The following is a 25,651-nucleotide window of genomic DNA, read 5'->3' on the forward strand; positions in this document are numbered from 1 at the left end:
TCTGCTGGCAGCCCAGGGACACTGGGCGATCTGGGACTCAGGGTTAAACTGGAGAGAGACAGCCAGTGGGTGGGCCACCTTGGCCAATGGTTTCTCTGCAGGTACCCATGGATCAGAGAACAGGTGGCCCAAGATGCCAGGGCAACAAAATCTGGACTGCAATGAGAAGGACAGAACCAGGAACCCTCACAGGCTCTGAAGCAGGCCCCAGAGAGTACACCTTCTGTGCTTAAGTAGGCCTGACACTCACCTTTGATCAGCTTGGAACCATGCACCAAGATGATTAAAATGTTTTAATGCATCTGGGTAACTGCATAAAGCAAAGAGGAAATCCAGTCTCTAAGCCTGAGTGTCACTGATTCATAGACCAACACTAGGATGAGACACTCTGGCAATGGAAGGGGGTGTGAGAAGAAGAGGAGCAAGCACAACAGTGATGAAGGACCCAGCCAAAGGGGCTACACTAAAATAACTCGACTATGCATGGCAGAAATCCCATGGAAACTAGCTATCTAGCAAACTAAAAATCTATGAGATGAGTTTAACAGCAGTTTACGTCGCAGGAAAATTTCAAATTAGTACAGTGGTCATCTAACTAGAATAAATTATCAAAAGGAAGCAAACTGAAAAAACATAGGGGTCATAGAAAATGGCTTTAATGTGTGAAACTAAAGTCTCAGGTACACTGAAATGAGTAAAAGGGCAGTACTTCTTCTGAGATAAAAGATGAGACTAGTCAGTTCTAAGGTTTTATAAAAATATTAAATCATAGATATAAGACTGAATACCAAGGAAAACAAAACTGCAGTTAAAAAATATATTTGAGAAATACTACAAACAAGAGGGACTCTTTTTATTTTTTGGTTTTTGAGACAGGGTCTCTCTGTGTAACAGTCCTGGCTGTTTTCAAACTTGCTTTGTAGCCCAGGCTGGCCCTGAACTCCCAGTGATCCACCTATTGCTGCCTCTGCCTCCTGAGTGCTGGGATTAAAGGTGTGTGCCACCACTGCCCAGCTGAAGACAAGAGTCTTAAAAGTAGCCAGATAACCTAAATGCCCCTAAACCGAAGAATGGATTAAGAAAATGAGGTATATTTACACAACGGAGTACTACACAGCAGTAAAAAAAAAACTAATGACATCTTGAAATTTGCAGGCAAATGGATGGATCTAGAAAACTTCATATGAAGTGAGTAACCCAGACCCAGAAAGACAAATATCATAGGTAGTATTTAAACATAAAGTAAAGAAAAATTATCCTATAATTCACAACCACAGAGAACCTAGAGAGACATACATGGATCTAATGTACATGGAAAGTAGAAAAAGACAAGATTACCTGAGTAAATTGGGAGCATGGGGACCATGCGAGAGGCAGAAGGGGAGGGAGGAAGAAGGTAGGGGAATGGAGAAAATATATAGCTCAATAAAGACAAACAAACAAACAAACAAAAAAACAACCCCAAAAAGTAGCCAGACAAAAAGACTATCTCTGAGCAAAGAACAACAGGAATTATAGCAATTTTTGAAGGGAATAAGATCTTCAGAGTGCAAAGAGAAAATAAATAAAAACCTAGTAATCTAACTTAGTAAAATTAAGCTTCCAGGATTAGGGAAATAACATTTTAGACAAAAATTCATTACCACTAGATTCCATTAAAGAAACTGACAGAAAATCATCCCAGGTGAATGTCCACATGTGAAGATGCATCCAACCTGAAAATAGAAGTGTGAGTCCTAACTGAATCAACAACACTCTTGAATTTAAGTGAGATTAGATTTGATGGAGCCAAGTCAGCTATGGTACCCACAACTGTGATCAGTAAAGGAATGGCAGAATAATAGTTTCCAAGTTGGTGGAAAAAGATATCATTAAATCTAGAGCAAGAAAATGGAACAAAAAGAGGTTAATAAGTAGGGTTTGTAAAGTACACTGACATACTTAAGTACAAACATATCAGTAGTTCTATCAAATATAAATGAAAATCACTTAAAGACAAATGTTAAACTATATGTAAAAACTTACTGAATACAGATACTGCTGTTCTTAGAGGAAAATGTATAGCTTTACATTCAGATTTCATAAGAGAAGGTTGAATCAATCATTTTGATATGTAACTCACAAAGCAAGCAAGTCACAAACCCAAAGAAAACAGAAGACAGGGAAAGAATAAGGTTAGTAAAAAAATGAAATAGAAATACATAAGACTTTCTATAAAGCCAAAACTAGATTCCTAAGTAGACTAATATAATTGATTAAAAAGTCTCTGGAGAGACTAAAGAAGAAAATTAATGGAACCAAACAACCATCAATAAGAGACGGTGCAAACACTCAATATTAAGGATGTAAAATGCGAAAGCACCACAGTTCCTACTGAATAAAGAGAAAAGGATGCTTAGCCCAAGGGCAGCACCTGTCATAATGCCAAGCCTAGCAAGGCATTTCAAGAAGGGAAACACTCGTCAATATCTCTTGCAAATATAGTTGCAAATATACAAAATATGAGCCAACCAAGTATATATAATGCTTTATGGTCTTTATGAGAGAGGCTATTTATTATAAATATGTCAGATAGAATTTCTATCCAAATAGATAATATTTACCACATTAACTAAATATATCAGAAAAAATCATATGATTATCGCCAAAAAGTGCTGAAATATCCGATAAAAATCAATACCTATGCATATTCAAAGTTATAACAAACTAGCAAAGGAGGATAACTTGGTAAAACAAATAGGCAAGGAATACTCCCTCTGGAAAATGTGATTTTCACCAACAAAAGAAAGCCAGACTGCCATCTTTAACCCATCACTAATGGAATCCTAGCTGGGTCAGTCAAGGAAAAGATGGAAAAGACGCAAGGGCATTGTGATCAGTAAGGAAGAAACAAAACTGTCAGTATTTATGGATACTTCTGTAGGCTGAAAACCTGAAACATCCTGCTGATAATTAGAACATGATTTTAGCATGGTTGCTGGGCACATAATCAAGAGTCAGCAGGTTGCTGACTGCTTTTCAAAATTGTCAAACCAATCTATGCACAATAGTGTTAAACCAATCAGATGGCCTGAAATATGCCTGCTAAACTTCACGCAAGTCTCCTGCACATGCAATCCTAATGTTTTGCTAAGAAAAAAATTAAAAGGCCCAAAGAATACTGAGAGGTTAGGAATAATCAATGTTATAAAATATCACATATCACTTCCAGGATAGAGAGTCAGTCCAAGCATCAGGCAAACCCAAGACGTGTGGATGGCAATAACCAATTTCAAGACTTCAGTGAAAACACTACGTGTCAAGAGTAGGAAAGTTGGTGGTGGAACCCCACTGCTCTGGTGCAGACCCCAGCAGCTGGCCAGCAGATGAGAGACTTGTGGGCAGACCACACAACAAATGTTACCAACCACTGAACTCGATTTCCACAAGACCCACTCCAATGCCCACCCCTACCTACCTCAGCATCCTCCCTGTGGACAGACCTCTCATACCAGCAAAACCCAAAGGGAAACACACACACACACACACACACACACACTACCCCCATGACCACCACCAAAACAAAACAAAAAAAATAGGAATTAACAATCATTGGTCATTAATAACTCTTAATATCAATGGACTCAATTTGCCTATAAAAAGACACAGCATAACAGAATTGATATAAAAGCAGGATCCCTCCATCTGTTGCATACAAGAAACACACCTCAAATTCAAAGAAAGGTAGAGTACCTCAGAGTATTAAAAAGATTTTCCAATCAAATAGACCTAAGAAGGTAGCTGGTGCAGCTATCCTAATATCTAACAAAATAGACTTCAAACTAAAATTAATCAAAAGAGATGGAGACATTTCATATTCATCGAAGGAAAAATCTATCAAGATGAGGTATCAATTTTGAACATTTATACCCCCAATACAAGGGCACCCACATTTGTAAAAGAAACATTACTAAAGCTTAAATCACACATCAAACCCAACATATTAATAGTGGGAGACTTCAACACCCCACTCATACCAATGGACAGGTCTACCAAATAGAAATTTAACAGAGAAATAAGGGAACTAACAGATGTTATGAACTCAAATAGACTTAACAGACATCTATAGAACATTTAACCCAAGCACAAAGGTACCTCCTGGAATTTTCTCTAAAACTGACCACATACTCAGTCACAAAGCAAATCAATAGACACACTAGATGAGCGCGCACGTGCGAACGCACACACACACACACACACAAATTGGAATGACCCCCTGTATTTTATTATCTTTCCAATGGGTTAGAGTTAGAAAGCAACAACACAAACTACAGAAAGCCTACAAACTCATGGAAACTGAACAACTCTCAACCGTATTACCACTGGGTCAAGGAAGAAATAAAGAAAGAAATTAAAGATTTCCTGGATTTCAATGAAAACGAATGCACAACATACCCAAACTTATGGGACACTATGAAAGCAGTGCTAAGAGGAAAGTTTGTAGCACTAAGTGCACACATAAAGAACTTGGAGAAATCTCACACTAGGGATAACAGCAGACTGACAGCTCTAGAACAAAAAGAAGCAGATTCATCCAGGAGGAGTACAGCAGGAAAAAAAAAAATCAAACTCAGGGCTGAAATAAACAAAATAGAAACAAAAAGAACAACACAAAGTATAAAAGAAACAAAGAATTGGCTCTTTGAGAAAATCAACATGATAAATAAACCCTTATCCAAACTAACCAAAAGGCAGAGAGAGAATATCCAAATCAACAAAACAGAAATGAAAAGGGGAACAAAACAACAGACACTAAGGGAATCCAGAAGATCATTAGGTCATACTTCAAAAACCCGAACTCCACAAAATTGGAAAATCTAAAAGAAATGGACAATTTTCTGGAAAGGAACCACATACCAAAATGAAATCAAGATCAGATAAACAATTTAAATAAACTTATAATTCCTAAGGAAATAGAAGCAGTCATTAAAAGTCTTCCAACCAAAAAAAGCCCAGGGCCAGATGGTTTCAGATGTTCAAATAAGAGCTAATACCAATGCTTCTCAAATTGTTCCACACAATAGAAACAGAAGGAACATTACTAAATTCTTTTTATGAGTCTACAGTTACCCTGATACCAAAACTACACAAAGACTCAACCAAGAAAGAGAATTACAGACCATTCTCCCACATGAACATTGATGCAAAAACACTCAATAAAATACTGGCAAATTGAATTCAAGAACACATCAAAAAAAAATTCCACCATGGATCAAGTTGGCTTCATCCCAGAGATGCAGGGATGGTTCAACATATGAAAATCAATGTGATCTACCATATAAATAAACTGAAAGAAAAAAAAACCATATGATCATCTCATTAGATGCTGAAAAAGTATTCAACAAAATCCAATACCCTTTCATGATAAAGGTCTTGGAGAGATTAGGAATACAGGGACCATATCTAAGCATAATAAAAGCAATATACAGCAAATCAACAACCAATATCAAATTAAATGTAGAGAAACTCAAAGAAATTCCACTAAACTCAGGAACAAGACAAGGCTGTCCATTCCTTCCATATTTATTCAACATAGTACTCGAAGTTCTGGCTAGAGCAATAAGACAATAAAAGGAGATCAAGGGGATACAAATTGAAAAGGAAAAAAAATCAAACTTTTGCTATTTGCAGATGATATGCTTGGATACATACGTGATCCCAAAAATTCTACCAGGAAACTCCTACAGTTGATAAATATCTTCAGTAATGTGGTAAGATACATGATCAACTCAGAAAAAAAAAATCAGTAGCCGTCCTATATACAAATGATAAAGAAACTGAAAGAGAAATTAGAGAAATAGCACCCTTTACAATAGCCACAAATAATATAAAATATCTTGGGATAATTTTAATCAAACGAGTGAAAGATCTAAATGACAAGAACTTTAAGTCTTTGAAGAAAAAAATTAAAGAAGGCATCATAAAATAGATAGCTCCCTATGCTCATGGACACATAGGATTAACATAATAAAAATGGAAAACTTACCAAAAGCAATCTATAGATTCAATGTAATCCCCATCAAAATCAGAACACAATTCTTCACAGAGCTTAAAAGAATAATACTCAACTTCATATAGAAAAACAAAAAACCCAGGATAGCCAAACAATCAAATACAATAAAGGAACTTCTGGAAGCATCATCATCCCGGATGTCAAGTTCTACTATAGGGCTATAATAACAAAAACAGCTTGGTACTGGCATTAAAACAGACATGTGGATCAATGGAATATAATTGAAGACCCTGATGTAAATCCACACACTTGTGAACACCCGATTTTTGACAAAGAGGCCAAAATTGCACAGCAGAATAAAGAAAACATCTTCAGCAAATAGTGCTGGCATACTGGGCATCTGCATGTTGATGAATGCAAATTGATACAAATGTATCACCCTGCATAAAACTCAAGTCCCAGTAGATCAAAGACCTCAACATAAATCCAGTTACACTGAACCTGACAGAAAAAGTGGGAAGCAGCCTTGAACACATTGGCACAGGAGACTAACTCCTGAATCTAACACTAGTAGCACAGACACGGAGATCAACAATTTTTAAATGGGATCTCCTGAAACTGAGACACTTCTGTAAGGCAAAGGACATTGTTAATAAGACAAACTGACAGCCTACAGAATGGGAAAAGGTCTTCACCAACCCATATCTGATAGAGTGATGATCTTCAAAATATATACTCAAGAAACTGGACATCAAAATACCAAATTAGCCAATTAAAAAAAACCTAAACAGAATTCTCAACAGAAGGATCTCAAATGGTCAAAATATACTTAAAAACTGTTACACATTCATAGTCATGAGGGAACTGAGATAACATCTTATACCTGTCAGAATGGTTAAATCAAAAATACTGATGATAGCTAATGTTGGAGAGGATGTGGTTTAGGGAGTGAAAAACCACTGCTGGTGGGAGTACAAATTTTGGGAATCAGTATGTCAGTTTCTCAGAAAAATGGGAATCCATCTACCTCAAGATCCAGCTTTACAAATCTTGGGTATATATCCAAAGGATGATCAATCACATAACAAGGACACTTGCTCAACTATGTTCATAGCACCATTATTCATAATAGCCAGAACCTAGAAACAATCAAATGCTCCTTAACTGAAGGAAAATGTGGTACATTTACTCAATGGAGCTGTACAAATCAATGACCTCATGAAATTTGCAGGCAAATGGATGGAATTAGAAAAAAAAATCATTCTGAGTGAGGTACCAGACCCATAAAGATAAACATGGTATGCACTCACTCATATATGAACATTATGAGTAAAGTACAAGACAACCAACTACAGTTCACAACCTCAGAGAAGCTAGATGACAAAGAGAGCCCAAAGAGGGATACATGGATTTCCCTGGGAAGGGCAAATAGAAGAGATCTCCTAGGTAAACTGGTGGTGAAAATGGGAGGGATAGGGGATGGGAACTTGAGGGAGAAGGTTGGACACCTGGGCATGGGAGGCAGGTTCTGGATGGGATGGAGGGGGAGTGTAAGGGAAGAGACATCTTGATGGGGGGCACATTTTTGGGGTTAGGGAGAAACCTGGTGCCAGGGAAACTCCTAGGAATCTACAAGGATGATTCCAGCCAAGACTTCTATCAATAGTGGAGAGGGTGCCTGAACTGGCCATCGACTGTAATCATATTGGTAACTACCTTAACTGTCATCAGAGAGCCCTTTATTCAGTAACTGATGGAAGAAGATGCAGAGATCCACAGCCAAGCACTGGGCCAAGCTCTTGGTAACCTCCTGAATAAAGGGAGAAGGGATTGTATGAGCCAGTAGGCTCAAGGACATGACAAAGGAACTCACAGAAACAGCTGACCTGAGCTCATGGGAGCACATGGACTCTGGACCAACAGTTAGGGAGTCTGCATGGGATCGATCTAGCATTTCTGGATGTGTGTGACAGTTATGAAGTTTGGTCTGCAGTGACAGCAGGTACCTGTCCCTGGTGCTTAGTTGGCTTCTGGGAGACTATTCCCCATGCTGGATTACCCTGGCCAGGCTTTATACAGGGGGAGGAACTCGGTTCTACCTCAGCTTGTTGTGCTATGCTATGTTCAAACCCATGGGAGGCCTGCCCCTTTCTGAATGAAGATGGCGGAGGAGTGGGTGAATGGGGAAAGGGGAAGATAGGAGTCGGGGTGGGGGCAGAATAGGAGGAGAGGAGGAAGAGGAAACTGTGGTTAGTATGTAAAATAAATGAAAAAAATGTTAACTAAGTAAAAAAAAAAAAGAAGAATTGGAAAGCAGGAAGATTAGCATAGTGCTCAGGGCTCACTTCCAAGCTGTGGTGACTGAAACTACAAGCACTGGCGCAATAACAACAAGGACTGATGTCACCAACAGGAAGCATGGAAACACATGGGTGCAGACATCAGTTCTCAGAGATACCTGAGGGGCCAGATGCACATCCTAAACTACACAACACACACACACACACACACACACACACACACACACACACACACACACACCCAGTTCCAGCAAAATGGATGTTCACCCAAGTGGGGAAACTACTCAAATATGCTGCAAAATGATTTAGGAGAAATGAAGGGTTTCTAAAACACAACGTAAAAGTACACAAAGGAAACTGAGGAACTGGACTAAGCTAGAACTGAGAATCTTGTGCTTAACAAACACTATTATGAGTAAAAAGTTGGCACTCGAAGGTAGAAAGGAGTTGACAATGCACACAACTCACAAGGAGCTCTGTTCCATAACACACAAGGAGTAGCTCCACACCAAGGCAAAGGGAGCTCTCTTTCCTGAAGCACAGGCAAAGGACCTGACTGAACACATCCTGGAAGGGGAGCTCTGCCAGGCCAGTCAGAGGCTCACACTGCACCTCAGTGGCAGCCAGGGGAAAGTAGCACTAGATGCCAAGGGACCACTATAGAGCTGGATTAAGATGATTGATGCAGCAGTACCGGGGAAGGCTAAAGACAGGCAGGCCCAAAGGCCTCGCAGTCCAACTGCCCTTGCTTGGATTCTTTGCTGGGTGCATGGTCCCTAGGTGCTAGTATGCCAGTTCCCAGGTTACTCCTTGTTGTCACAGACATATCTGTCTGCAACTTTGTATATCACATGCCAAAATGATTCTCAAACAACGTCAAATAACAGACTTTACAAGAATGTTTTAAGCATATGCATCTTGTTATGTGGTACAGATGGAGATTAAAATTCATACAAAAATTTGTTACAATGATTTGTAAAGATGGCTAGCCATTTTCAGTGTTTGCAGATAAAGGATTTTGGGGGTCTGTCCATGTGGTGTTTGAATGAGAACTGTTACCCATAGGCTCATGTATGGTGATGCACATGGACGTTACAGAACCTTTAGGAGTTACAGCCTTGGTAGGGGAAGTATGTCACTGGGGAGGTGAGATCTGAGGGTTTACAACCTCATCCCACTTCCTGCTCATCCTCTCTCCCATGTGGTTGAAATATGATCAGCCTGCTTCCTGCTTCTTTTGTCTTAACCTAATCTTCCCTGCCACAACAGACTCAGACTCTGGAATCATAAACCAAAATGAATTCATTTTTCCTTTAGTTGTTTCTGGTCATGGTATTTCCATCCTTGCAACTGGAAGTAACTAATACAGTCTGCATGGTAGATCTAAGCAACAATGCGTTATCAATAGTCTCTCGGCTACTGTCAAATAGGGCTCTCCTTGGGATGGTCAACCACATCAATCTCTGTATCAACAAGAAAAACCATGGGACGAGTGAGCCTCAAAGCCACACATGAATTGTACCCTCATCTACAAGTCCACCTATAGGCTGACACGTATTTCAGGGACACTTAGAAAATGTATCCAAAGAAAACATAGAGAAAATCTCAGAGTCAGAAGGTAATATTTATGGCTTTAATATTCTGTGCATCTGCACATTAAGAGTATGCCTGGAACAAGCATAGCAGGCCCAGAGGCAAGTCCAAGTTCCTTGAGATGCCTGAGTCAACATGGGAGCCCCAGAATGACCCTGCACTGAGGCTGATACTGAGTCCTTCCTGACACCTGGATAAAGTCAAAAGCAGGGTCACTGGTTTGCCTTTATGTCCAATGAGAGTGACCCGAAATAATCACAAGGAAGACACTGATGACTCCTACATGGGGTGACAAGCCCCCCAGAGCTGCCTGGGGTAGCAGCAGAGGCAACAGAGGTAGTGGTCAGGTGGGGGTGTCCTGAGTCCTCACTGTGCCCACCAGCACTCACTCTCTTTGCCCTTCTCCTTGTTCTTGAGCTGCTGCAGCTTCTGCTCACGGTGCTGCTTCTCCAGCTCCTGCTCCTGCCGGTGCCGCTCCAGTTTCCGCTGGTGCTCCAGCAGTTCCTGCTGGTGCTTCATGGCCAGCATCTCCTGCTGCTGCTGCAGGCAGAGGAGGACAGAGGTCAGAGTCCTGGAGACCCACGGACACCCAGGAACCAGCCCACCACTCCCTGACTAGGGTTCCCAGGGTGCCACCTGGCCTACCTTCCCTTCATCTAAGGTGGCTAGAGGAGGACAGGTTATCAAAGCCTAAAATTCCTTTAAGGGCAAGATTCACAGAACAGCCTTGGATCTGTGCATAGTACTCAGGAGGAGTAGGTGACCTTGTTGAGTATAAATGCTCTTTGAGTATATCCCCAGACAGTTGAAATAGTGAAGCCAGTTTGCACAACTGCTGGACATTTTATTAGACATGGAAGAATTCTGATATTCTACCTTAAGGGTTCATCCACCAAGACACCACATTAAGAGTATGCCTGGAACACACATGGCAGGCCCAGAGGCAAGTCCAAGTTCCTTGAGGTGAACATACAGATAATGGTATTCATTCACCTGAGGGAATGCTGCCTACCACAAAGCAGAATTAGTTATCAACAGGCAAAAGCACAAGGCTGAGTCAGAAACAGGTAAATTCAACAGGGTATCAAGTGACACGGGCAAGAGCATGGAGAAGTCAGTATCACTATTTCCACGTCTAGAGTAGGAAAGACCACTATGACATGACAAAGATAAGAAGCTGGTGTGGGAGCAGAGAGATGGGGAGGAAAGTGAGGGACATTCTAAGATATGCATTACCTACCCACATGAAAATGCACTTCATAGCACACCTAAGGTCTCGGCATCTTTATGTAGACATTAGAGATTCAAAATATGACATGAAATATTCAAAATATGGCATGAAAATGCAAGGTTCGTATGAGAAATAGTTAAGTACAGAAGGTAAAGAAGAGAGACTGCAGGGTTAATGATACATAGATAAACTATAGGAGAATACATACTGTCATCAATTCAGAAGACTGTAGCAACCTGTCAACTACAGATGCCGAGGCACAAACAAAGTACAAATTCTTAGACATGGTCAAAAAAGAATGGGAAAAATGCTTGCCCCCACCCATAAAATCCCTGTCACTGTACTGCAAAAGGTAAACAAGAACCCTACCTCCCGCCTGAGCATGTAGCCTCTCAGGGTCTCTTACTTCAGCAGGGCCATTGGCTCCTCTTCCCTTGGCCTAAGAACTGTTTCTAGCTTTCATTGCATTAGTGGGTGGACACCCTGTAGGCATGGGTACTTTTATGGTGTTGCTCTCTCATGGAAAGAAGAGTGGCAGGGAGCGGTGATCAAGAAATTGGCAACCAGGTGGCCCGTGGAACTTTCTATGAAAAAAAAAAATCTGGCACAGTATGTGCTCACTGGAGTGAGTGATTGGTGATTAAGTATGGAGACAGTGCAGAACAGGACATCCAGTCACTCAAGACTGTGCAGGCTACTGCACAGAATATAGCAATAACAGGAAACCAACCAGTGCTTGGGACCTTTGGAGCCTAGGAGGAGCTTGTGATGCTAATCTGCTAAATTTGCTTGCCAATTTGACTACATCTGGAAGCAACTGAAACCCTAAGCTGTTGGGCCTTCCTTAATTTTTGGAGACAGGAGACATAGTCCTGGCTGTCCTGGAACTCACAATGTAGACCAGACTGACCTAGAACTCAGACACTTCTGTTTCCAGAGAGCTGGGTTTAAAGGTGTGTACCAACATGCCTGGTTTTGTGAAAGATTTCCTCATCAGATTATTTGAAGCAGAAAGACCCACTCTTAGGGTGGCAGCCCACACAAAGGAGATGGAAGAAGGAAACTTTGCTTTTGCCTGCTTGCCCTCACTCTCACTGGCAACTTCATCTGTCTTGCTGCTGAGACATTCATTTCTTTGGCAGTATTAGAACCTACTTCTTTGGGATTCCAACTAAAAAGCAGGAATCCTCCAGGACTTCTGTCTCAGACTGGGCTTGCTGAGACATTCAGACTGAACAACTACTGCTTTCTTGGCCTTTTGTTATGAGGACACCAGACCACAGTCTGCAAGACAATCTATTAGCCGCCACCCCTTAAAATACATATATCTAGTGTATCAGCCCTGTTCCTTTAGAGATCCCTGACTAAGACAGAGCAGTTCAAAGAAGGAAACTGAGGTGAAGGTTTTGTCTCCTAAGCAGGGTTTTGATGATGCTCACATGGGCAAACAGCTAGGCCTTCAACCTATGCATGAATATGAACTAGCACACAAAATGTGTGCAGATGTGCTTTCAGTGTACAAGAGTGTGAAGATGGCTGCCTTTCATGGATGCTGCCTCTCGTGGTCTCCAGCAAGGCTTTATGGAAAACAGACAGGGTGTACTCAAGACATGTCCAAAATGGTGTTGAGTGACTACTCAAAAGAGGAGCCTGGCCAGCATTCAGACACTGCAGGCAGTGCTGTGTGTACCATGCCAGCTCCAGGGAGTCACCTGGGGAATCCTCCCCAATCTAGGAGGAAGCCAGGAGGCTAGCCCACCCATAGTTAACCTAATACACACCTCTCAAAGTCCATGCTTCCAAAAGTGTCCAAGCTGCACAGAGGCTTAGAATGTATCCTTCTCTAGCCACAGGCCTTGCAGCTCCCTGGCTGGATTTCCCAGGACAATATCTGACACCAGCTTCCACAGTCAACTACAGCACTGGGTAGACTGAAGAGATGGGGCTGTAAACTGCTCTGAGTTCATTCCATGTGAAGTTCAAGTCACGTCACATCAAGAATGTGATAGCAATTGCATAATTTTATAAGGTGAACATTCTTTATCCACTTCAACAATCAAGCCTGTGACCCTAGACATGGAATACAGGCATTGAGACACGAAATTACTTTTAGTGAAACCTAAGAACTTCATGAGCAAAACAAACAGGACCACCAGCTTACTTATGCCACATGCATAATACAGGAGGTGCTAGGCACTGCCCTCTGGGTCTAGACTGGGAGAGCCAGAAAATTCTCAGGTTGCTATATCTACTACAGGGGCTGAGGCTAGCCCTAGACCTTAGAACACAGACAACAGTTCTGTCCTTACCTGTGCTGTGTCTCCACAACCTGCAGAGCAGGTATCCCTGACCTTACTTCCCTGTTGCTATGGAAGCAGTCTGACGCTAGAGCCTCACAGAACTTCTTAGAGCTGTTCAGTTGCAACTGTAGTCACCCGCAGGAGCCCCATACTCCTTGTCTGAGGGGATTTGCAAGGACTCTCGTGAGAAAACCAGCTATAGCTATAATAAACATGTTCACTAAGAATATTCATGGGCAATGGTTATTTGTAGTCAGGAGAGGGGGACAGGCACTCCCACAGTAGCTCAGGAAAGGGAGTGGGAAAACATTGGAAAACTGTGTCCAGGCAGGGGTGGGCCTGCTCAGAGTACCTTTTCCACAGAAAAGCCACTTGCAGAAGGCCTCACATTGTGTCCAGCACCAATAAGCACAGGAGGAGCCAGCAGGTCAGACTGTTGGCTCTCTGGTTTATATTTCCAACAGTCACCAAAATGATCTTCTGAGAGACAGCATGCTTCTGAAGGCTGTGAGGGGGTACAGCAGGAAGGAAAAATGGGCAGGCCAGCTGCCTGGCCTGATTTAGCCTGCCTTTTGCTAGCTGCCTTCTCCATGCTTCCACTGGGCTGCAGGATTGCTCCACAATGAAGATCAATTGACTAGGGGTTGTGACAACACTCTAAAGGTCTGGTGTGAGGTTGATAACTGTACTTCACCATCTTTACCTTGAGTCTGATTTTGAAAGACATCCCCCAATGAGAATGGTATCTTACAGGATAGGTAAGTGTTACCCTGAAGTCAAGAGAAAGATGTCAGGGAGACACAACCTAGCTGGATGGATGGGATGAGAGACCAAACCCAAGAGTTTTACAGTCTCAAAATAATATCTTAACTTAGCTATCTTTGTTACTAGCAAACAGTATGGATAGGTCTAACACCAGTTGGGATCTAGATTTCTTCTGGCCATTTGTACCGAGAACTGAACCCAGTTTCAGGACTTAGTAAATAACTTCAGAAGAGTGACATTTTCCTATTCTTTATAGGAAAATCAAATTACAATACTGTACACCAAAAGTAAAGACATGGAGATTAAGCCATATCCTCTATTAGCTTCATTCCAAGAGACTGCTCCCATGGCGTTTTGGGGAAAACACCATGGACTATAGAGTTGCCAAAATAACTCTGCCAATAAGGAAGTTTATAGAGTGCTTAAAGGTGGAATGGCACCTACAAGCTGTCACTAGGCAACTGGCGTCAGGTAACTCTACCTGCTTTAATTACCTTCAGAAAACAAATATGGTGGCATTTTAAAAATAACTGCGTAATTAAGTTTATAATCATCCATTTCAAAAACAAAAATAGCCCCATACACCTAGCCTTGTTCAGAGTCACCAAACTTGGGAGCGAGTGGGCCACTGCTGAACAGACTCACAGTACTCTCCCTTGGAACCAAGAGGGAGGTGAGTTTCCTGCTACAGTCACAAAGACACACAAATCTGAAATACATGAGACATAGAAGTCCAGGAAAACTGTAGCACAGTAAAGATTCTAGAAGATGAATAACGACCAGATTCCCAAAGACACACCACAGCCACAATGCTGGCCCCGTGAGAGTGCCACAACTTTAGACTACTGAGATGTTCTGCACTTGACAGTCACATAGCCAGGGCAGAATGGACTAACCAGATCTGTGCTCTTCAGTTCAGCACAGTTGGGACACTCTTAACAGTGACCCTCTGCACCTTAGGACCCTTTGATCTTAACTTTTCTCCTGATCACACACAATAATCTGTCACAAGGCACTCCTTCCTCAGCTCCCCAAGGCAGGGCCTGTACTGTCCAGGGAGAAGGCTGACATACACATGTAGACACCACTGGCGTGTAAAACTCAGTCCATAATAGGCTTTCTGCAAGTGCTGATTTTATAGTGGGTAAAACCTAGCTGTCTGCACATAGTAACTCATCACCATGCCCATGGCAGGGGGAGAATTGCTAAGAAGAGATCTTGGGCAGATTCAAACATCAACACCATGAAACAGTTTAAAATAAGAAACCACAGTGTAGTGGTTTGAATGAGAATGGTCCATAGGCTCATATATTTGAACACTTGGTCTCTAGTAGAACTGTTTGAGAAGGATTATAAAGTGTGCCACTAGGGACAGGTTTCAAAACCCACACCATTCTCCGTTAGCTCTCTTTCTGCCTTGTAGACTGTACCTCAAGATGTGCCTTCTCAGAACTGCTCCAATAATATGCCTGCCTGCTACCACACTTCTCATGACAGTCATGGACTCGCCCTCTAAAACTGTGAGTCCCTCAATTCGGTGACAGAGAGCACAAAACACTACGTTGAGAGTAGCCAGGTGGCAAACCTTTTGCAGAGGGGGCTATTGCTGTTTGTCTCATAGTGTACAAATGACTACAGTAGGAACAGGAAATTCTTTTATGGAAAAAAAAGAAATATAGAGCTCTTTCTTCTATAAATTGCCTTGGTTATGGTGTCTTATCACAGTGATAGAAAAGTGAGACACATGGCCAAATTTTTCTAACAAAATCAGCAATGGCAGCCCTACTATTCTAACTGGAACTTAGAACAGTTCGCTTTTAAGTCAATGCTCAGTTTTGAGCCACTATGACACTGGTGGGGACCAGTCAGGAAGGAGAGAGAGATGAATGCTGGTACTGAGCTTACTTTCTCCTTTTTATTCAGTTCAGGACCCCAGGCTGTGAAACAGAGTTGTCCATATTTAGGGTGTATCTTCCCAATTTTCAATGAACACAATCTAGAACTCCATCACAGACATGCCTAGATGTTTGTCTCCTAGGTGATTCCAGGTCCTGCTAAGTTGACAACATTTAAAAAGTCAAGGGTGTTTGTCTGATTAAAAGTAAAACCAAGGGACTGGAGAGATGGCTCAGTAATGAAGAGCACAGGTTGCTCTTCCAGAGGACATGCATTCAATTCCTAGCACCCACATGGTACCTAACAACTGTCTATAACTCCAGTTCCAGTGCTTACGACACCCTCACACAGACATATACACAGGTAAAACACCAAACAACATAAAATAATTATATATATATAGGAAAGTAAGCCAGGTGGTGGTGGTACCTCCTTTTACCCAGCACTTGGGAGGCAGAGGCAGGTGGATCTCTGTGAGTTTGAGGCCAGCTTTGTCTACAAAGAGAATTCCAGGACAGGCTCCTGGACTACAGAGAAACCCTGTCTCGAGAAACAAACAAACAAAAACAAAACCCCGCAAAATTAACACCACATGTGAAACTAAGCATAAGCAAATCACCTATAGGCCAGGACATCTAGCTCAGCAATACAGGAAATCTAGACTCAAAACTACCCATAGACATTAAACAAACTTCTTCACATTACTGGGTCTCAAGAGAAATACTGTGATGTGCGATTTACCTCTGTATGCTGTGATTACCATTAATAAATAAAGAAAACTGGCTTGGTCTGTTGATAGGGCAGAACTTAGGTAGGCGGGGAAAACTAAGCTGAATTCTGGGAGAAAGAAGGGCGGGTCCGAGAAACGCCATGGAGCTGCTGCCAGAGTCAGATATGTCAAAACTTTGCTGGTAAGCCACTGCAATGTGATGATACACAGATTAATGGAGATGGGTTAAATTAATGTGTAAGAGTTAGCCATTAAGAAGCTAGAGTTAATGGGCCAAGCAGTGATTTAATTAATACAGTTTCTGTGTGATGATTTTGGGTCTAAGATAGCCGGGTGGCCAGGAACCAACAAGCAGCTCCTTCCAACAATAATGTGTGGTCAGATTTGTAGAGCCCTTTAAGCATATTCAATATTTTCAGTAAAAGCTGATCCCTGACCCATTTTGACACTTAGGGACAGACTTCGACACTCAACAGCTGGTCTGTAGGATCTGAAGAATGTACTACAATTGTTATGCTTGTTGTTTTGAATGAGTGAGTTTAATAAGTATATAGCAAGCAAAAGGATAAATAACAAGTAGCAAATAGATAGAAACAACAGATAGACTATAAATCACCATCAAACTGGGCATGCACAGCATCAGAGAAAACACCAGTGAGGAAAGCCCCACTAAGGCAGTCAGCTAGAGTTCCCAACTAAGAATGTCTATAGTGGAGCAAAGTGTCCCTTCCCCTTGGGTGAGGTTTCCAATAAAAGAATAAACAGTGGCAGATAGATAACCATCAAATTCTGTTCACCACATCTAGCAGAAACCAAATGGGATGGTGGAGCTAGTCAGTTGGAGCTCCTGATTGAGATTTCTCTCCATGACTAACTTTCCAGTTCCCTGTTCCCTCTGCAGGCACTTGTACATTAGGAGACAAACAACAGTGGCCTACTCTGCAAAAGGTTACCTCCTGGCTGTTCTCAACATAGTATTTTATGTTCTCAGTCACGGGGGCTGGGGTGGGAATCAACCTATCACCAGACAAAAGGCACTTTGAGACTAACATGTTTGGATCTGAAATGGGAAAGGGAAATCCACTTTCAGAGCCAGATTTTAAGTGAGCTCACACAAAACATGACAATTTACCAGTAAAATGTATATTGCATACCCCCTTCACATTTTGGATGTATGGCCCACCTGCCTGATGTGGGATTTCACCTTGTATGCTAAGAATGTGTTTTATAATCATTGGTTATTAAAAAATCTGTTTAGGCCATTGGCTTAGGAGAGTAAAGTCAAACGAGAAATCCCAACAAAGATATAGAGAGAAAATAGGCAGAGTCAGGGAGACACCAAGTAGCTGTCGAAGAAGAAAGACACCATAACTGGTTAAATATGCCTGAGTCATTGGCTGAACAGTGTTGTAATTAATAAAGTTTCTGTGTGATTATTTAGGTCTGAGTGGCCGGGAAACCTACACCTGCCTGTTTCCCAGAGTGAATATATGCACTGATGTTGTCTCCACAGCATGCTCCTGGCCACAGTACCTTCAATGCTCACTCTTTGGATGCCGGCAGTAACAGAAGGTTGTCAATGAACCTAGGACAGTTACGCATCTGATGGCCAGAGTCAACAAAGAACAGCCAGAGAAGGGCCACTGTCACCTCTGTTATGAGCCACAGAGACCCAGTTTGGCTAGATGTCATATTTAACATGTTAGTATCATGGACTAGAAGAAGAGAATGAAAGTTGCCACACTATAGATGGGAGTCAGTAGGGACAGGCCAGCTGGCAAGAGCAATAGCAGTGCAGCCCCTATGGGCACAGGCCCACATGCTCTGCACCACCACTGTGGGACTCAAGCCAAGCTAAGCAATACATAATCATTCTTCCCTTACACTACTGCACACAGACTTTTGCTACAGATGGATTCTGCTCAAGATCGTGAGTGGCCGTGATGGTACAGATTAGACCAGCCCCCAAATCAGCCTGTCCTGGAGTACAGCTGGCCTGCCTGTTCCCACACATTCTGTACTGTGAAAGGCCTACTGGTCTACCCAGATGTAGACTAACAGTCTCCTTGCCACCTACCCTCACGTTGCTTAAAAAAGATACTGGAGATAAAACCAGGATAAATCAAGCACACTCTGGAAGAAAGTGAAATCCAAGTCTGGAGCAGAGTGTGAGGAAGAAGAGATGAGATAGTCAGACTGCTGTGCTGAGTCTTGTCTGTCTTGATGGACCTGGGCATTTGTTTCCTTAAAGCCACCAAAGCTCAATATGCATGCTTCTCTGTAGCTATACTCAAAGATGCTCAGAGAGCCTTTAAGGTAGAATCTCATGTGCTTTCCTGAGATAAGCACAGGGCAGGCACCATTATGCTCTTTAGCTGGCAGATATAACAGAGCAAAGAAATAAAGTCATCCATGGGTGTGAAGCTGTTGACTGGCAGGATATATGTTGTTTGTCCAGGAGCATTTGGGGTTAAAATGTCCCAAGGCTCTCAATAAAAAAACCATTTCCATCTTCACTCACTGGACCGAGTGGCTCAAATCCAAAAGTAATCTCATTATAGTACCTTGGAAACAATGTATCCTTCCAGGCATACCCAGTAGTAAGCAGCACTCCAGTGGATCTGTCTTCACCATCCCTACCTGAACCCAGACACTCAAGTGTTAAAAGACAAGCACGTGTGCGGTCCAGCAGTAAGGGAGGAGAGAGCCAGTAGGGGAGCCTGTTCCAGGGATGGAATAGGAGGTATCCCATGGGCCAGAGTTACAGTATCACTAGGGTACAGGGTATCAAGAACAATGGAGGTGGTCAGGAGGACAAAAATTGCAGAAGCAGCATATAAGATGATACAAGGACAGAGACTCAAAGCAGCACAGAAGCCTGCATTTTTAGGGTGCGATGTGGTGGTGTGTGTGTGTGTGTGTGTGTGTGTGTGTGTGTGTGTGTGTGTGTTTTCTCAGGGAGGTTGTGCACCTCCTAGAGCATAGAGCTCTTCCAAGCATCTCCTTACCCATCAACGGCCTAATTCCAGCTTTCCCTTCAAGTTTTAGTTCAGCGCTGTACTCTCCTGTCCATGGTAGCTTACCCTTTAGGTGCCAACAGGCCTAGACCTCATCATCCTAATACTTAGAAGGTGTCAGAGAACCTGGGATAGCCATACAACTGATGGCGAGAGGTAGCAAAAAATGGCCAATGTTAACTGCTTATGTCCTACCATATCAAGATTTTGTGAGGATTACTAACTTCCACAGTTACCTGGAAAAACACTGGAAGCTCACTCTTGTCTGTAGACATCACAATCCGAGGAGAAAGAAGAGTTAAAGGACATTTGGGAACATGAAGCCTGATGCACAGAACCCTGGAGCTCCTGGTACAAATGAGGCATAGTCAGGATGGCACCAGAGTGGCCATCAGTGTCCTTGGGCAGCAGGTGAAGTTGGGTCTGTCACAGAGAACCCCAAGCATGGGGCTGATCTATACCACTCCTTTGGGCATAAGACTGACCAGGTAACCAGGGACATGACTTCCCAGGCAGCAGGTAGAGGCACAGGGTCCTTCCCAACCATGATAGCACCACAGGCAACAAGTCCTTGGCTATTTGGAACAATAAGTAGTTTGAAGACTAATCATTACTGTCAACTTTATGAGATTTAGAAGTACCAAGAAAACAACCCTGGGTACATCTATGACGGTATTTCCAGAAAGATTTAACAGTTGGAAGGTCTTTGTTGAATGTGACGGCACCATTCCCAGGGCTGGAGCCCCAGATTAAAAAATAAAAAATGGTGAGCATCAGAATTTGTCTCTTTCTGATCCTGACAGATCCAAAATAACAAGTCACCTTGTGCTGCTGCCACCATGTCTCACTGACCACAGACTGAATCTCTTTATCAACTATGAGGTGAGATAAATCCCTCAAATTGCTGTTTGTCAGACACCTGTCACAGCAGTAAAGAAAGTGACTACACCTGTAGTAAAGCAGAATGAACAGCACCTTGATCTCTAGGGCCACAAAACCAAAGTCCCTTTCTGTTGGAGCCGACTACCTGAGTTTGAATTGTATTCTCTACCTCTTGGACTATAGAGATCTTGGAGACTAGGGCATGGGAAGGGGCATCCTGATGCTGCTGGTCCTTCAGCGTGGCGGTCTTGGTTGACAGGAATACAATAGTAGGATCCAAGTCAGCACCCTCCACAGCTGCCCACACCTCAAAACAGGGACTGCCCCATGGTGCCAGGGAGGTTTTTCCATAACCTCACAAAACTATGGAAATTTCAGTTAATTCAGGAGAATAATAAAAGAAATAGATTTTTGTTTGTAGGTAACATCAGTAATCCAGAAGACACGAAAAAAAGTCAATATCATAAATTCTATCCAGCTATTCAAGAAAACATCAAAGAGTGAACTCCAGAACTCATCTATACACTAGCACTATGCGAGCAGGAAAAATAAAAATGCAGAAACAGACTTATTCACAATAAAAACAAAAATACAAAATATCCCAGATTAAACATTTATATGAATTAAGTAAGAAACAAACAAACAAACAAACAAACAAAACGATTCACTAGGGTAGAAATTTGAATCAAATAACTTGTTTCTTGAGTACAAATTGAATACTAGGAAACTATTACCTAATAATATCAAATATTTCCCAGCATAATTGTGGAGACTTCATGAGAATGGTTGTGAAGTTCATCTGGGAAAGAAACAGGTCACACAAGCTGGGGAAATTCTTTGCAGAGGGACAAGGTGTGGAGAGGTGGGCAATCAGACTGAAGTCTGTGGGTACCACTGGACCTGCATGGTGTCAGTATAATACCGTTGGAGCTGCATAGTGTTAGCATAAGAATATAGCAGTCAGTCTCAAGTCTTTTTGGGTATCATTGGAGCTGCATGGTACCAGCATAAAGATGTAGCAGTCAGTCTCACGTCTATGTGGGTACCACTGGAGCTCCACAATACCAGCATAAGGACATAGCAGTCAGTCTCAAGTTTATGGGGTATCGTTGGAACTGCACAGTGCCAGCATAAGAATATAGCAAGCTAGATACAGGTGCAGACATATAAATATGCACATGAGAGGAACAGAGGTGGTATTTTAAATCTCTTCAGAAAGAACATTTGATTCACGATATGACAAGCGGGTAACTACTTTGTATCAAGTGAGAATGAACAGTGGAAGCTGGAATAATGCCCCTTATTCATTAAGAGTACTCCTACACTGATAGTTAAAAGATCAGCAATGCAACTGAAAACAACACAGAAAATAATGCAAGAAATGCAGACAGCCACAAGGCACACAGAGATGGCTGACTATGCCAGCAGTCACGGATATGCAATGTGCTGGCTAATTTTCTATTAACTTTACACAGGTTAGAGTCACCTAAGAGGAGGGAACCCACTTGAGAAAATGCTTCCGTAACATTGGGCTGTAGGCAGGCCTGTAGTGTATTTTCTTAATGAGTGATTGATATGGGTGGGGCCATTCCTGGGCTGGTAGTCCTGGGTTCTATAAGAAAGCAGGCTGAGTAGGCCACAGGGAGCAAGCCTGTAAGCAGTACTCGCCCATGACCTCTGCATCAGCTATTGCCTTCATGTTCCTGTCCTAAGTTCCTGTTCTGATACACTATCGATGATAGACTACAGATGTGAAAACAAGCCAAATAAACCTTTTCCTCCCTAACTTGCTTTTGTTCATGGTGTTTAATCACAGTAATAGTAACCCAAACTAAGACATGCAGGAAATGTGGGAGAGGATAGAGACGCCAATGAAGTAAGGACAGATGGTCCAGGAGTGTCCCTGGTCTTGTCCTTCAGGCTCTAAGAGGAGTGGTCACTGCGTCTTGCTTTGGACATCTAGCTAACATGCTGTAGTACCAGCCCCACAGCAAGTTCTCATGCACAAGTGTCTTATATCATGGCAGTGTGGAAGCTTTTCTCTGCTCCACAGCAAATGTGGATGTTCTCTGATCTTTCAGTGGCTTCTCTCCCAGCTTCTCAGGGTGTATCTATGTCTATCCTAGGCTGTATATCTTGGCATTTTCTGAGTAAGTTGTCTTGCAAAGTCAGTTCCTGTGTTACTCATTTTAGACTGCTCATCAGTCCCCAAGGTTGGGAGACTGGATTTTCATAGGAAACTCAGTAACAGGAAAGGAAGAAACTATGAATGCCAGAAAAACCAACAGCTGCACAGCGCATGTATGACAGTCACAGTAATTAACCATTTAATTTTTTAGCCAAAAGGACAGATGAGGCACAACAGGCTTAGAAGGAGCAGCACATACATGTACATTCAGGATGTAGTCAGTGCAAATCTTCCCCCAGAGGAGAGAATTTCTGTACAAAGTTCTGATGGAGGATAAGGCTGGCCATGTGCCTCAGGTCAGCTCTGGGACCTGAAGTCTCTGTGGAGTAGCAGAGGGGCAGGGTCCACTGCTATCTGCTAAACCCACACTACTTTTAAAGTAGAAACACTAAGAACATGTTGGGGTTTTTTGTTTGTTTGCTTGTTTGGGTAAAGAATACTTCTAAATACTAAAAATAATGCTGAAAACCCACAAGACAACTAACTAGTCTAAGCCACTGTCTTGATCTTCCATTGTTCCTGGGTCTGAACAACTTTATAGGGGCAATTTCCAGCGAATGATATAACACTACCTCTCCATTCAGCCTGCACCTGCCCCCACTCCTTGGGCTGGAGAGAAATTAATGTTACAAGGAAATGAGCTTATAGCAGGGATAGGGTAATTCTGAGAATTACAACCCCTGGAAAGACATTGTTTACCCCAAATTAACAATTGAAGTTTTACTTTAAAAACTACTCTTGTTCCAATTATAAATTCCATTCAAATTCACTGATGATTTAATGACACTAATTAGATTGTGTGTTCAAGAAATCTGTCTGACAAACACCACTGCCAAGTGTCGTTAACAATATGATGGCATGAAGAGAGTTTAAACCATCAAAACAAAAGACTGCTAATGCAATGACACAATTATATAGTCTAAAGGCTTTCATGGTTTCAATTTTAATGAAGAATTAAAACACACAAAAAATGTAACCTTAAATTTCTATGATTCTCAAGCCTTGTCTCAAAGGCTAGCATAAGTTTCTAGGCCTACAGCATCTCTCCTGTGGTCTAGAACTGTGGGGTAGAAAGGAATGCTCCCAGGGACTCATCTGAGCTGACACCAGGCACCTGAATGCTAAGCAAAGACACCCTGGCTGATGGGACCCTAACTTAATGGTCTTGTTTATACTTCTTGCTACTGCTCTAAAAACTCACATAGGCAGGGAGATTTCCTTCTGAAACTCTTATTGTTTGAACCATGGGAACATCTAATCAATTGACAGAACAAGAACACAAAGCTACTCTTCCCTACACCTGACAGAGCCTCCCACTGCACATCTAGCCCTGTCTTTCCATCACACTGCACGCTGCTGGCAAGGACCCTGTGAGGCTATGGCTCTTGTAGAGAATAAGACAGGCAGCCTGGTGAGATGGCATTCAGTCACCTACACACCAGGGTCACTGGGTAGGGTGCCATTACCTGGAATGACTTCTACTGACTTCAAGTTGGCACATGGCCCTTGCCCGAGGCCAACCTCAAACATCCAACCTCAAAACATCTTGTTTTCTAGTCCTGGAAAACAGGGCCCCATGGGAAGTGGGCCTGGTCATCCACAGCAGAGCTCTGAGAAACTGTCAGCAAGGCTTTCTTTCCTGGACCTGATGTTGGCCTCTCCTAGGAGGCAGGAAAGGATTGGGAGTGTGAAGAACCTGGTGCTGGTGGGAGTTCTCAACCAGCCCACCCCAAACCCAAGAGAACAGATAAGTAGCAATTAGCAGTAGCAGCAGTAGCCCCAGGTCAATTAACACAGCAAACATCAAATACCAAAGACCCTGGCCTTCTTGCAGACAGCTTTCAGAGCTCTGGATGAGGTTTCCTAGATCCTCTGCCTAACCAGATAGTTCTCAGCACACACATTCCTGAAAGGCACCTAGAGTTGTTACTGGGCCTGTGCATCATGGTAAGCAGGGCTCTGTAATTTGCTATCTAAACCAGGAAACAGTCCTGTGCAGCCTCCTCAGCAACCCACATCATGGCCACAGAGGACCCTCCCATGGTTTGTTTATGAGACTGCTCTGGTGATGGCACTGAAGAGATAGTTAATAAAATCCAGGCTCAGGGGTCATAGATGCAGGGGCTCCATCTTGGTCCTACTGGGTGAGCAAGGTGGTTCTGGGAAAGCATTGCTAGAAGTGAGTAACCACCATACACCTCCATTCTGAGCCCAGCTAGGCCTCAGATGACACTACCCTAACCAACACAGTGCATCACATGAGACTCAGGGCAGGACCCAGTGGCTACTCTTGAGTTCCTCACCTGCAAAAAACACTGTTGTAGAAACCATGATGTGTTGGGTGATTTTGTTAGACAACTGTGGGCAACTTGTACAACTGGTAAGGGAGGCTTTTGCTTTAATGTGACTACTACAAAATGTAGTTTCTAATGGACAGTGTGGCTCAGCATGGTCTTCAGTAGAGACATTCCTAGCTTACAGTCTTACCCTAGAACATCTACATGTATGTTTCTTTCCAACTTATTTAATCTTCAATTCTGGGATCAGATTAAGCAACTGTATAGAATAGGCATTAAAAAGGTCTTTGTTAACAGTTTCTTTTGCGGAGGGTGGGGGAGTCAATTATGAAAAGTCAGTGGGAAAATCTGAGAAAGACCACAATGAACCCTGAGTCCTCTGAGGTGTCCGTCACTTTTTTGCCTGTTTACCCACTGGCCATTTTCCTACCCGGGCATGCATTTTTGGAAGACAACTTCT

General features: G+C 42.5%; 1 protein-coding gene across 13 annotated transcripts in view; it reads right to left on the reverse strand.

Moving 5' to 3' along the window:
• The window catches only part of Hdac4 (histone deacetylase 4), a 258,455-nt gene that overhangs the window by 76,169 nt on the left and 156,635 nt on the right, over window positions 1–25,651 (reverse strand). For 12 of the 13 annotated variants that reach the window (XM_087905520.1, XM_087905534.1, XM_087905529.1 and 9 more), the window contains one exon: window positions 10,275–10,425. The exons of the other annotated variant lie outside the window; for it this stretch is intronic. In XM_087905520.1, the coding sequence (XP_087761646.1) occupies window positions 10,275–10,425 (151 nt within the window). The remainder of the gene's footprint in view (window positions 1–10,274; window positions 10,426–25,651) is intronic. 13 annotated transcript variants of the gene reach the window in all.

Source organism: Myodes glareolus, chromosome 1 (genome assembly GCF_982192425.1).
Source record: "Myodes glareolus chromosome 1, mMyoGla1.1, whole genome shotgun sequence".
NCBI classification, from domain to species: domain Eukaryota; kingdom Metazoa; phylum Chordata; class Mammalia; order Rodentia; family Cricetidae; genus Myodes; species Myodes glareolus.